Source organism: Salvelinus sp. IW2-2015, linkage group LG30, assembly GCF_002910315.2.
Source record: "Salvelinus sp. IW2-2015 linkage group LG30, ASM291031v2, whole genome shotgun sequence".
NCBI classification, from domain to species: Eukaryota; Metazoa; Chordata; class Actinopteri; order Salmoniformes; family Salmonidae; genus Salvelinus; species Salvelinus sp. IW2-2015.
The window spans coordinates 5,861,283-5,875,880 of record NC_036869.1 but is presented as its reverse complement, the minus strand read 5'-3'; the positions used below and the strand labels follow the sequence as shown (position 1 = coordinate 5,875,880).

Sequence of the window (14,598 nt, the reverse complement as noted above, 5' to 3'; positions counted from 1 at the left end):
ATAGCCGTTAAGTAAATGGTAGCAGGACACTGTAGCCGTTCTAGTCTGTCCACCCCACTTCCTCCCCAGGTGACTGGTGCTCCTCTCAGGGCCTGGGGGAGGAGGGGGTAAGGGGTGCCCCCATGCCCTCTCACCCCTAGCCCTGCTAATGGTGATCTGGGAGTAATCCTGCCTCAGCCTAGAATTCCCTAGCTACCCACAGATCCCAAAACATCTGACCCTAAAGTTCACACATGCTCCTCTCACACACATGCAGGCTCACACATCACATAGGTATGATAGGTCTACTCCCTCTTTCTCCCCCCTCTCTCTCTCTCTCCCTCTCCATATCTGTTCACACACATTCTCTCAGTCAAAGGCTGTGACCTCACTTTGTGGTGTCACACAGATGCAGAAAAATAAACATGATGGGAATTAGGGATGTAACGATTCACCGATATGCATGGTCCCCAATTCAAATTTTGAAGATATGACTGCATCGATCCACGGACCCCAAACCAATCTAAATGTAGCATGCATCGGTCAGAAAATCGATTAAAACATTACAAATTGCCAGTTCACTAAATTGTTTTGCTTAAATTACTTTCTTTCTACCTTCCGAAAACTGATGCTTCCTCTCCTTCAGTGTCGAACTAAGCCTGTAACTGTCTTGACAGTCATTGATCTAAAAGTCATTTTGGGAATATTGGTAGCCTAGTCAATCTGCGCACTGTGCCCAGATTCGCACGCTGACCAACTCAAAGTAGCTGTAATCTTGCACATCTGCACCTTCAGCATTCAAATGCTTAAATGGCTTGTGTGATATTAGGCTTCATTAGTTAAGTGACAATCTATGTAGTTGGCTAGGTTATTGTTATCTACGCACTGTTGAAAATTGTGTTTTACCAGAATTAAAGTAAGCTACTGGAGACACAACTCTCCTCTGGCTATGCCTGCTAAACGGGGCTTACAATAGATGTAATTTCGATTGTTTACGTTCATACTTTGCCCATGCTGATAGTTCACCAATAGTTTTGGTAGTTTTTCTTTAAACAATCAATGTATATGGTCATTTTTCGATATAGTTGATCATTTCATAACGAGGACAGCAATAACTTTGCGAGGCGCAATGCATGGCCGAAGCGAGAGTAGAAAAGAAGCTCACTTAAAACATCCAAACGGTCAAAACCATTCGATTTTGAGATAGGGGTGAAATCTAAAGTTGTGCTATATATTAATTGACTGTGTCATAGCTAATTTGTAATTGATACATTACCAGCTGAAATGACCAAATCGCCCTCTAGTGGCCTCATGGGTGGAACGGTTTTCATAATTTCATAATTAATAAACATTGTAAAAATATATATATAAAAATGCTGGTGTTTCTATGTCAAACGGTTTTGTTATATTTCAGTTTTCTGTGATGTATATAAAGTGTAATATTGGGATAAAAACTCAAAATGTAATGCATTTCAACTATACACGGAGTGTGGAAAAAAACATTAGGAACACCTTTCCATAACATAGACTGACCAGGTGAATCCAGGTGAAGCTATGATCCCTTATTGATGTCACTTGTTAAATCCACTTCAATCAGTGTAGAGGAAGGGGAGGAGATTTTTAAGCCTTGAGACAATTGAGACATGGATTGTGTATGTGTGCCATTCAGAGGGTGAATGGGCAAGACAAAATATTTGAAAGGGGTATGGTAGTAGGTGACAGGCGCACTGGTTTGAGTGTGTCAAGAACTGCAATGCTGCTGGATTTTTCATGCTCAACAGTTTCCCATGTGTATCAAGAATGGCCCACCACCCAAAGGATATCCAGCAAACTTGACACAACTGTGGAAAGCATTGTAGTCAGCATGGGCCAGCATCCCTGTGGAACGCTTTCGACACCTTGTAGAAAGGAAAGGGAAAGGGGGATACCTAGTCAGTTGTACAACTGAATACATTCAACTGAAATGTGTCTTCCGCATTTAACCCAACCCCTCTGAATCAGAGAGGTACGGGGGGCTGCCTTAATCGACATCCACGTCTTCGGCGCCTGGGGAACAGTGGGTTAACTGCCTTGGTCAGAGTCCATGCCCCAACGAATTGAGGCTGATCTGAGGGCAAAATGGGGAGTGAAACTCAAAATAAGAAAGGTGTTCTTAATGTTTTGTACACTCAGTGTATATCTGATTTAGCGCACTGCAGTTAAAGCTTAATCTGCAAAAAACAATTAGTGGGTGAAGGTGATTTCAGAACCAAAGTTGGGGGACAAAAGAACATAGGCTACATTGCTCCCCCTTATCAGATAGTGGTGGGATAGTAGATGCCTAGTCTCCCTTTTGGCTCTGATCAGGTGCCTACATAGTACCTACACCAAAGACATACACCATTTACACACAGGCACAGTACATACACCAGGGTTCCCAACTTTGCCCCACAGGTGATTTTATTTGCCCCCACAATTATTATTATCATAATTTTTCGTTGTTGAACATAAAAGACTAAACACACCAACAAATCAGCTCCAACTGATAAAAATTTTGCAAATCTGTTCCAAAGTATTCCCTCGCATAATAGAGAGATATATGTGATTGTATACCAATGTAAACAAGGTTTGAAATGATTCTGTTTTAGTCAAATATTATATCTGTTTGAGCTTCTTGCAGTTAATTTGCAATCTACAAATTATTTGTAATTATGTTCCATCCCCCTGAACATCTGCTCACCCAAAAATCGGCCCGGAGCAGAATCTAGTTGATGATCCCTGACATACACTATAGACATACATCATCCACACACACACGCACGCACACACACACACACACACACACACACCACACACACACACACACACACACACACACACACACACACACAACACACACACACACACACACACACACGGCTCATGAGCTCCATCAGCAGCAGATTTTATTTTAGAATGGAAAATTAGTGTTTAAACAACAAATGTTAGTGCATCGAATCGCATCGATTCACTCTCTAATCATACCGAATCGCACCGAATCATTTCAAACTAAAAGTATCGAATGGGAATGTTATCATTATAATTCTGTAGATATGGGGAGATTGCCATTGTGTAACAGACTTCAACATGTTATCCTGAAACAGGTCAATGTTCTCAATCATTGAGGATTTTACAACTGGATTTAGTTCACAGGCCCTATACCTCTTTCAGAATGAAATGTTGGTTTTGAATACACAAACTGTATTTTTTTTCTTCTCTCTGGCGAGTAAACCACCACGGCCTGGGCTGGAACCTTCCAAGACGTACTTCTCAATGCTCTTTGAAATGAAATAGTGTCTGGGCAAACATATGGGTAGGCAAATGTGACATCATGTGAGGAATTACCACTCGGAAACAAGGAGGCCTTTGTCTCCGCACATCACTCAACGTTAACATTTTTATGTTTAATCTTGGTAATTCGGTTACGACTGGGTTAGAGTCCACAGAGTCCGCCAGTCCAGTGTATAGTGCGTATTCTAGGCCGTGTTGCATGCCTGAAGGCGACTGGGCCGGCTGCCTGGGTGGTGGGGTGGTGGGTGGTGGGGGGGATCTACACAGGAGGCTCCCTGAGTTGGTGTGGTCGACTGGGCCAGAGAGGGAGAGAAAGAGAGAGCCAGGCTCCAGAGAGCCTTGCTACAAGAGGCCCTTTCACTGGCCAGGCCACCTGGTGGTCTAAACCAGCTCCAGTCCAGCAGACCAGGCCTACCACAGTCAGTGAAAGAGAGAGACAGAGAGAGAATGAGACGGAAGGAGAGAGGTGAGGGAAAGACAGAGAGGAAAAGAAAGAGAGAGAGAGAGAGGAATGGGGTGAGAGAGCGAGAGGGAGCTTTTCCTAAGATCACACACTCCCCTGACTCTTGTTAGGTTAGATAGAACCTAACTAAAATGTTTATTATATTCTACTAAAATGTTTGTTCTATTCTACTGAGCCATTTACTTTATGTTCGTATTCGTATATTTTATTATTTCTTATTGTTCTTGCATTGTCGTGAAGGCACCTGCGAGTAAGTATTTCGTTGGACAATGTATACCATGCTTATTCCCATACATACGACTAGTAAAACTTAAAACTGAAACTTGAACTGATGACTCCCTGTAGGTAGCTTGACCCAGCTGGGGTTTTGTGTTATGAAAGAAAGTGTTTCTTTGGGTATCATATATCATTTATATTGTAGTGCATGCTTAAACTTAAAGCATACWTTGAAAAACGTCTAATATTAGTTGTTATTATATAGAATTCCGTACAATTATGTTTGTGCACTAGTGGAAGTTTGTATCTTCGTCCTCTTTTTCTCTTATGATGCACTGTTAAGTTGGTGTTATAGTGATCCACCTTCAGACATGATGAAAATGACTGTGGTTGACTCCATTATATCCCCAATAGCACCCTATTCCCTATATAGTGCACTACCTTTGACCAGAGCCCTATGGGTAGTAGTGCACTATGTAGAGAATAGGGGGCCATTTGGGGACGTAGTGATACTCATAATCTGTTACTTTCGTCTCTGTGTGCCTCTGGACCTGCATGCTGCAACTGGACTGTTGTTTGGGCTTGTTTATGTGTTAGTTGTTAGCGCTCCTTGCTAGTTGTTAGAGAGGAGGTAGACTCTACAGTGGAGGAAAACTGGCACTGTTGTTTGGGCTTGTTTATGTGTTAGTTTGTTAGCGCTCCTTTTAGTTGTTAGGAGGAGTAGGACTCTACAGTGGAGGAACTGGCCTGTTGTTTGGGCTTGTTTATGTGTTAGTTGTTAGCGCTCCTTGTTAGTTGTTAAGGAGGAGGTAGACTCTACAGTGAGGAACTGGCCTGTTGTTTGGGCTTGTTTATGTGTTAGTTGTTAGCGCTCCTTGTTAGTTGTTAGAGAGGAGGTAGACTCTACAGTGGAGGAACTGGCCTGTTGTTTGGGCTTGTTGTGTTAGTTGTTAGCGCTCCTTGTAGTTGTTAGAGAGGAGGTAGACTCTACAGTGGAGGAACTGGCCTGTTGTTTGGGCTTGTTTGTGTTAGTTGTTAGCGCTCCTTGCTAGTTGTTAGAGAGGAGGTAGACTCTACAGTTGGAGAAACTGGCCTGTTGTTTGGGCTTGTTTATGTGTTAGTTGTTAGCGCTCCTTGTTAGTTGTTAGAGAGGAGGTAGACTTCAGTGGACCATCAGGTAGGGTTGTATACGTAACTCTTCCTGCTCCACTAGCTGCTAATAAATGATATGGAGAGGAGGGGATTCCAAGTCCGCCGGGTTCCCCATCCGTTCGCTCAACACTCCGAGTCTGGATTGTCTGTTTTCCTGAGATTGTTTGTTTGTTCTTGGCAATGGCGAGCGTTCCTCCCATCCTCCCAGTGGGGACTGATTCATGATAGCCACATGTGCGCTTGTTCGTTCAGTCCTCACCGGAAACCACCTGGATGTTGCAGCAGTGTAGCGAGGGCCTCGTTGAACAGAACATCACCATCGCTTGTCTTTTAAGAGGTCCTTTGGTGGCTGCAATTAATCAGTGATGAAGACGTTTTCATCTGCAGGCGTGTTCATCGGCCCCAGCCAATGGCAGTAGTATTTTTATACTTTTGAATAAAAGTTTTATACGCTGTACAGAAATAATTCCATAATAGCACCTCATAAACCGGTGCTGTAGTGGGCCGTAATGGAGTTCTGGACTCCTTATGCCATAGCACATTGCAACAATAAATGTCTCTCTGGTTTTATCTTCTAATAATAGGACTTGACGGGCGGCGTGGAGCGTATGCCCTGTGTGTGTGTGTGTGTGTCAAATGCCGGGGTGTAAAAACATATCGAAGTGGCAGCATTACTTTGTTCTGTCTGAAGAGTCTGTCTCTCTTTACAGTTGCCAAAGTGCACTCCAGCATTGGTCACACTGACAGAAACCAATGAATGGCGTACTCGAAACAGTCTGCTGAGACGTTTTGAAAAGTTCTGCTGCTGGTGACAGAGAGATGTGGCGCACCAAAAGGCACCCTATTACCAAAGCCCTGGTCAAAAGTAGTGCACTATATAGGAAATATCGTGCCATTTGGGACACAGACTATGATGAAAGCAGTAGCTTGTTGAAGAGCGAGGCAGCATAGAGAAAGGTAGCTAGCTTATTGAAGCTTATCCATTTGTACAGTACTGTCTGGAAATGCCAACACGTTTGTATTGTGTAGGCCTTTGTCAGTAGTAGATGAGCACAGTGTGAGATGAAAGTGTTCTTGTTTCTAATGAATTACACATTCGTTCTGGTGACACAAAACAGAAGGAGTCAACTGACGGTCTAGACAGACACAGCAACAGTATGGAAATAGATGCATGCATGAATAGGTATTGGAGTTGAACAGTTGCTTAGATGGATGGAAACAGCGTATCCTGTAAGAGAGGTAATTATGGGTAACTATTGCAGAAAGAAACATAAGGTTAAGATGGTGGGAGAATGAAGATGACCTTTCTTCTGTCTGTGTCTTCCATCCACCTTGCTGTGTCTGTGGCCTTGTATTGTCAATCTGTTGTCTATACTTTTGACTAAATATGGCCCTACCTTTTGTTAAGCTTGGATCTGTCTGCAGAAAATGCCCTTAGCATACTGCGAGCTCCAAAAGTATTGGGACAGTGACACATTTTTTGTTGATTTGACTCTGTACTCCAGCACTTTGTATTTGAAATGATACAATGACAATGCGATTAAATTCCAGACTATCAGCTTTAATTTGGGGTTATTTTCAATCATATCGGGTGGACCGTTTAGAAATTAGAGCACTTTTTGTCCCTCCATTTTAGGGGGGACAAATTCACTTAATATTGGGACAAATTCACTTAAATGTGTATTAAAGTAGCCCAAAGAATGCTAACTTCCCCTGTTATTGTAATGGTGAGAGCTTAGCATGTCTTGGGGGTATGATATTTGTGTGTCTGTAACTTTTTAGAAGGGAAAGAGAGAGAGAAAGAGACAGAGAGAGTGATAAAGAGAGAGAGATAAAAAGAGAGATAAAGAGAGAGAGAGACAGAAAGAGACAGTGAAAGAGAGAGAGATGAAGAGAGAGAGACAGAAAGTGAAGATAAAGAGAGAGAAAAGAGAGAGAGAGACTAGAAATGAGAAAGGAAAGCAAGATAAAAAGAAAGCAGAGGGAGAGGAGAGCAATGGGAGTGAGAGAGACAGATCGAAGAGAGAGATGAGAGAGAGAGAGAGAGAGAGAGAGAGAGAGAGAGAGAGAGAGAGAGGAAGAGAGAGAGAGGAGAGAGAAGAGAGGAGAGAGAGAGAGAGAGAGAGAGAAGGGAGGACACATGAGGAAGGAGCCTCCATCATGGCTACATGGTTTCAGAATGTTCCAGTCAGTAGAGGGCACTCTTTCTTCTGGTCTGAATCATCCTCTGTTTCTCCTCTCCTGCTGCTCGAGACAGACAGCCTTGACATCTGGCTGAGAGAGAGAGAGACAAAGAGAGAGAGTGAGACAGCGAGAGAGAGAGGGAGGAGGGGGAAAACTTCCACTGCTTTCATTCACCGTAGGGAATTAAGTGTTGTAATAGAGCAATGGAAGATGTGTATGACTGATACAACTGTTCCTGGAAAATACTATTTTCCTTCTCCTTTCATGGAGCCAGAGCCATAGTGTTGGGTGAAAGGTCACCAAACTTTTCTGAGTCAAGATCACTTTCGCAGTCAAAAAGCAAGCCGAGATCTTACCGCTCAGATTTTTTTTTAAACACGACTTAAAAAATGTAACCTAATAAAAACAGTTCTATAGGAATGAGGTTTGTGCAGTAGGCCTAATACATTATCACAGCATATTGGCTATATGCCTGGGCTGCCAATATTGTTCTTCCCAGACCATATTATATTTCAAACTCAAGCTTTGATCAGTTGGTGTAGCACTTGCGAGGCACAGCTGAGCATAAATTTAAATAATTTTCAAATAATTCCGAGTTGGATGACCGTTCAAAACGATTTTTCCCAGTCGTATCTTGTTTTTTTCCGAGTTCCCAGTTGTCTTGAACATGGAGTTAGTCTCAGTGGAAGGAGGGAGAGAGCAGCAGAGGTTCCGCCTCTCAAGGCCCCTGCTCTCTCCTTCCTTTCCTCCGGTGAGACTAACCAAAGAGGGGCCCCCATCTTCCACCTGATGGCGAAACTCGAGTCGCACCGCATTCGCCTTATGCACAAATTCATGTTGTTCCTATGACCAGAGAAAGTAAAATATTCCTCGATATTAATATAGACAAGACAAGCTGCTAATTATAATAAATATGCAGGGCTACCGATACACTTGGCTTCTCTTTCATTGCAACTGTATCTCGAGTGGAAGTAGGGAGAAGCACGTTTTATGTTTTATAATAGTGTTGAATAAAAATAGTGTTGAATCAAAACTTAGACATGATCTCACTCATAAAAACAGCAGCTTTTTGCTGTATTCTTTGACAGTCTCTCTCTTGTCATGGTTTTAAAAGTTATGAAATCTCACTTAGGCTAGTATCAAACTTTGCTGTGGCCGGGGTCATGGTAGATGTAGGCACGGTGATTTGACGTATTTAATTGGCCAGKAACTGCCTCTGCAACCCAATGCTGCAAGGGAAATGCAGCGTTCCATCTGGTGTACCAAAATGTAATGACGCTTTAGGTGGGATCGAGGCGTTATCATTGGCTTTTCTACAGAAATGCTTTGTGATCGCCAAGGAATGCCTTGAAGATCGCGATCGACCGGTTGGTGACCACTGGTGTAGGGCCTACATGTTTCTGAATAAATAGCCGTACTGTCATTGAGGGGGAAGGAGGGGGAAATGTAGGATCTTAATTTGAGCCAATTTGCTACAGCAGGAAATTAATCCTGCAGCAACAGGAAATGTGAATTATTATGTGGATTATAATTCATGACATTTGTTGAAGGGGTTGATACATGTCAAGTCTGACATTTTAAAGTGGAAATTACAAACTTTAGAAGCCTTTTTAAACCTTGAATAAAATATAAGTTTGCATTTCCTGCTATGCAGGAAAATTATCAGCAACAAAAGAGTGATCAAATTAAGATCCTACATCTGTACGCTCTTGAAAAAAAGGGTTCCAAAAGGGTTCTTCGGCTGTCCCCATTGGAGAACCCTTTTTGGTTCCTGGTAGAAACCTTTTTGTTTTCAGGTAGAACCCTTATGGTTTCCATGTAGAACCTTCTGTGGGAAGGATTCTTCATGGAACCCAAAAGGGTTCTACCTTGAACCAAAAGGGGTTCTTCAAAGGGTTCTCCTATCGGGACAGCCGAATAATCATTAAAGGTTCTAGATAGCACKTTTTTTCTAAGAGTGTTCTAGCCTTATTGGAAAAAAGATAATTTCCCTTCTTCCTATCAACCTGTGCCATCAAACCTTTCTTTCCTCTTTTTTCATGTCTCCCCCCTTTTTTTGATTGGTTTCCGTTCCCCGGGAACATGTCAACGGATTCTCTATCACATAGATAAGGAGGTAGGCAGCGGTACGGTGTGGAATTGATTCCTCAGGGACTTTTCACACCTATAAGTCAGTCTGCAATAGGGCCAATCTGATCCCTTTTATTCAGATTCTCTTCTGGCCATTTCTTCACTGGCCATATGCATATACAGTATGTGTAGGGAGCAAATCGATGGAATAAAAATGGCCACACCTCTGTTTTACATTTTTTTCTCTCTCTAGCCGTGCACCTATTAGTTTGGGCTCCCAGTTATTTCTGGGAAATTTCAATGGAAAGCGGGTGAAACGTTTGTATAAAAACGTGTCCGTCGGCATTGCCGTGTTAAGTGTCACCGGCAGGAGTTGGCTGTGAATGCCAGACTCTACCTGTGGCAGAATAACATGAAGGAGAGGAAAAATGAAAGGAACAGAACAGGAAAGAAAGGAAAGGCCTGGGTGATAAATGAGGGCAAGAACGTTCATTTTGCTCCTCCGTTTCAAACGTGTCCTGAAGGTAGACTGACAGAATTCTTGCTTCGATTTCCCAAATTATATTAGATGTCTCTGTATTTTCAAGTCAATGCTTGAGGCATGTCATATCACACGCAAACACAGAAATTATGAATAAATGATGACTTTAAGCTTGACGCTCAAAAAAATATATTGCAATTGTAATCACTGAATTTAATGATTACTATTTGCCTGGTGGCTACAAAAATGAATTGGCCAGTTAATGAGAGAATACTGTAGGCTACATCCATTATTTTGTGGATCTTGCGGTAAATGTGTTACCATTTAAAAGGTTGCATGCCATCTGCAATACACCAACACTCCTGCAGTATTTACAGTAGGTCTTATCCCCTTATTGGGCTCTAATAAGCAATGTGAGCTGCCCTGGGGCAAGGCCTGTCTGTGTGCCAGCGCTAGGTGGAGGTCAGGCGCTCGTGTCTCCTGTCTGCCCAGCTGTGACTGGGTGACGGCTGGGGAGCAGAGGGTGCAGGGGGGTTACGGAGGGAGGATGTGGGTTAGAGGGAGAGCAGTGGAGGAAAAAGGAGCTGTCACTATCAGGATTAAGCTACACTGACTAGAGCCTAACTCGTCGAGTCCCGATGCTTTTTATATTGCAGTCATTCTGGGATCATTTTAGTGGCGTAATATATTGTGTAATTACACCTACTATGAAATTGCTTCGGTGATCGCTTTTCTTATTTAGGTGACATCTATAGCTACATTTCTAATGTATGGCTCACTACATAAATAAATCAAATGTATATCTGTCTCTCACCAGACTCCCCGGCCGCTGAACATCATCAAGCAGAACAACGGCGAGCAGATCATCCGCCGGCGCACGCGGAAGCGCCTCAACCCCGACCCTCTGCCCTCCGAACCTGTGGGCTCCAAGCAGCAGCGGGTCAACAGCGAGGAGCGCCTTAATGGCAGTCCCCTGGAGCGTCGGCCAGGAGAGGATGGGCCAGGCTCAGACGGAGGGTCCATCCCTCGCGGAGGGGAGCCCCCGAACGCCCTGGGCAAGTACGAGGCCTACGGCTCCTCTGGGGCTAAGGGCCACCCCAGCCCTCGCTCCACCCATGCCTTCTTGGTCAGCCAGACCCTAGAGATCCACAAGCGTATGCCTCCTTTGCACATACACAACAAGAACCCTGCGGAGGGAGGGGCGGAGGGGAACGGGGTGGGCTCAGCCGGGGTCCATCACATGGGCTCGGAGGGGAAAGGCGGCTCGGCCTCCGAGAGGGGTAGCCCCATCGAGAAGTACATGCGCCCTTCCAAACAGGCTAGCTACTCGCCACCAGGCAGCCCCATCGAGAAGTACCAGTACCCGTTCTTCAGCCTGCCCTTTATCCACAACGACCTGCAGAGCGAGGCCGACTGGCTGCGCTTCTGGACTAAGTATAAGATGTCTGTGCCGGGCAACCCACACTACCTAGGCCACATGCCTGGTCTGCCCAACCCTTGCCAAAGCTTTGTGCCTTACTCCACCTTCAGCCTGCCCTCACACTTCCCTTCCCCACCCCCCGCCGGCCCCGAGAGTGACATCCCTCTCGACCTGGCCATCAAACATTCCAAACCGGCCCCCACCGCCAACGGCTCCACCGCCGCTGCCAAGGAGAGGATTAGCAGCGCCGACARACGGGCCTTGCCCACTGTCCCCCCGTTAGAGAAGGAGAAAGAGAAAGAGAGAGAGCAGCATGAGAGAGGAGAGGAGAAGGAGGAAGTAGAAGAGGGGCCATCGCCCCAGCCAGCTCCTCCTCCCCCAGCCGTTGCAGCTAAGCCGGAGAGGGTGGACCAGAGCACGCAGGACGAGCTGACCTGCAAGTGCATCCACTGTGGCATCGTCTTCCTGGATGAGGTGATGTACGCTCTACACATGAGCTGCCACGCCGACGGAGGGCCCTTCCAGTGCAGCATCTGCCTGCACTCCTGCGCAGACAAGTATGACTTCACCACACACATACAACGAGGGCTTCACCGGCCCACCGCCGAAGCTGAGACTAAGGCCGATGCTCCAATGGACTCTGTGTGATTTTGGTGCGACCCACAGACTTGGAATTCTAGCACAAGCATAGCAGTATGAAAAAGAACTCTACGGACAAAAACAACGTACTGTAATGATTGAATGAGACTTTTTGCTAAATGTGCCATGATAGCTTCTGTGCCTCCGCAGCCAGTGTAGGGAACTAATATCATTTAAACATTTATATTGGACCTAATACAGAAAAAGTGATTTGCTATTTTCTTTTTTTTTTGTAAAGGAAAACGCTTTTGAAGAAAATGGTACCACAAGTAGCCGCTTATTTTAGTGTTTTTCGTTTTTTTTGCTATTGTTAATTTTTTTCTTCAGAAGTGTTACTTTGACAAGGCAGTTCAGTAAACAACAAGGTACATCTACATGTTTTTGGGATTGGTTTATTATTCAGTGGGTTGGTTGTGCTACTCATCAATGTTCTCTTACCTGGTTGATTCAATGTTCCGTACAGAATGAGGATGTGTGAATTGATATGTAAAGTGAGGAAATGGGAAATGTCAGTCGTCTGTCATAATCTCATCCCCGATGGATGGGCAGAGCGATGACTAATGATTGGATTGTCCTCAAATAAACGTCCTCAGGGAACGCACGTGGCTGATTTAGAAACATAGCCTGCAGTGGTTTCAGTCGCATTGGTCTCTGCTTAACATCCATCTAAGTGTCTTATGTTTTAATGTATTTTAGTTATGGCTACAGCTTGTTTTTTGTTAGTTTTTTTGGGAAGACTGTTGTCACAGAATTTCCTCTAGACATTTTAAGTTGCTAGGATGCAAACCTTATATCACTAAAGACATTTGGGAAGGAAATAAAATAATAAAATACATATTTTTTTCTATGTTGTTAATATGAAAAATGCATAATATCAGTGCCTGATATATTGTACAAAGTATTTTCTACCTGGTATGTTGATATGCAACATTGACTTTCCATTTGAGTAAAGGGCCACGAGCTTGGCTCTGCAAAACTGTTTACATTTGCAAATGTAGCAAACAAGGTAATGAAGCAAAATGCCTGCAATTCTTAGTATTTTTCTCTCATGAGGACAGGACGATAGATCACGTAAAAAAAACAGAGGCCTTTTGTCAGAAGGTTGAATGGGAGATGAAATGGAGTCAAAGTATTTTTTCTGTTTGTTTGAATGCCACAGAGAGGCACTATCCATTCCATGTCTTTCTTTCTTTGTATGCTCCTCCTCGTACACATTGTAATGCTTTATAGTCTACAGATGCTCTGTATTGGACTTTGTTCATCCTGTATGTATTTTTTGTAAGAGAAGCTGATGTAGCTTGGTCATAAATCATGTACTGTGAGCATTATAGCTTTGGGCATCATGGGTTTTCCTGTCCAGGTATTTCAACTGACTATATCGTACACAAGGCCCATTTTTTGTATCTCTATTAAATTGAAATTGATATAATACTCTAATATTTGGTTTTTAGTAAGTCTTATTTTTAAGGACTTAATTTGAACATAGCATGAATTTCTACTTGTTCCATAGACAGGTGAAACAGGTGCCTTTTGACGGAAATAAGTCATTGAATATCAACAATGTTGAATGCTTTTCCCATCAAATCAGCTGTTGTATAACTCATCCAAGTAATTGACAGGATGTAGATGGATTAATACCATTTGAGTGACAAAACAAATACTACTTCCACACAGTTATCACACAGCAACATTACCCCTCTGTAGCTTGTTTGTATTTTGCTTGTAGACAACGTATTTAGCCTCTAAAACACTCCCCCAAAAACCTGTTTCTCTCTCTGTCCTCTCACTCTCTTTCTCTCTCGTGTGTGCGTACTGTGTACGTCCACCCATTGCTGCTGCTGCGTCTAGCATGAGTTCAATCTAAACTGTCCATCCTTAGATACACATACTTATTTATACATGAGCAGCGGGGAACGAAAAGAGAGTCTGCCTGGGATTCACAAACAAGGATTTGTGTGAAGTAGCGATGAACTCAACATAGCCTTACAATGCTGCTTTACTGCAAATGCCTCTCGGAAAACAAAAAACTGTAATATTAGTAATAAGATTCACAGGTGCATTTATCATATGATACCGAATAACATAAGGAACTATTTTTCTTTTTGTGTTCAATTTGCAAAGTTTTAATTTGAAATATGTTAACGCTTGCACRTCAGTTATTCTGTTTTATTGCCAAGGAAGAAAGAGGATACTGTTAAATTTGTTATTAGCATGCTATACACAGGTACTGCAAAAATAATTAGCAGGAGTGAACATGRCTATAAGGAGGACAAGACAAAGAAACACCATGGACAGAAAGAATTATCTGTGCCAAGAAGATGCCAGTAAGCCAGTGTGGACACGGACATGGCAAAAAAGGCAAATGTTTTTGTAAATGTTTTAACCATAATTTTTAGAATGTTGTTTCTTGTTTTTACACTTTATTGCATAGAAGATGGGTTTAGATTATTTGTTTCTTTATTTTGTTTTTTCTGCTACCACCTTTACGTTTTTGTGTTGTAGGTTTTACATGCAAACAATTCAACAAAGATGGCAAAGATGTCTGTTACATCTAAACTTGAATAATAATGATAATAATAATAATAATTAATAAAGTAATAACAAAACATGTTCTGCAATCTCTTAGTTTTTATTCTGTGATTTTCATGACCATACTTTGATATACMGCTCTGGAAAAAATTAAGA

General features: G+C 43.0%; 1 protein-coding gene across 2 annotated transcripts in view; it reads left to right on the top strand.

Moving 5' to 3' along the window:
- trps1 (trichorhinophalangeal syndrome I) overlaps positions 1-14,257 on the top strand; it is a 193,509-nt gene extending 179,252 nt beyond the window's left edge. For both annotated transcript variants that reach the window (XM_023974705.2, XM_070436229.1), the window contains exon 7: positions 10,672-14,257. In XM_023974705.2, coding sequence (XP_023830473.1) covers positions 10,672-11,922 — 1,251 coding nt within the window. In that variant the 3' untranslated portion in view covers positions 11,923-14,257. The remainder of the gene's footprint in view (positions 1-10,671) is intronic.
- Positions 14,258-14,598: the final 341 nt, after the last annotated feature.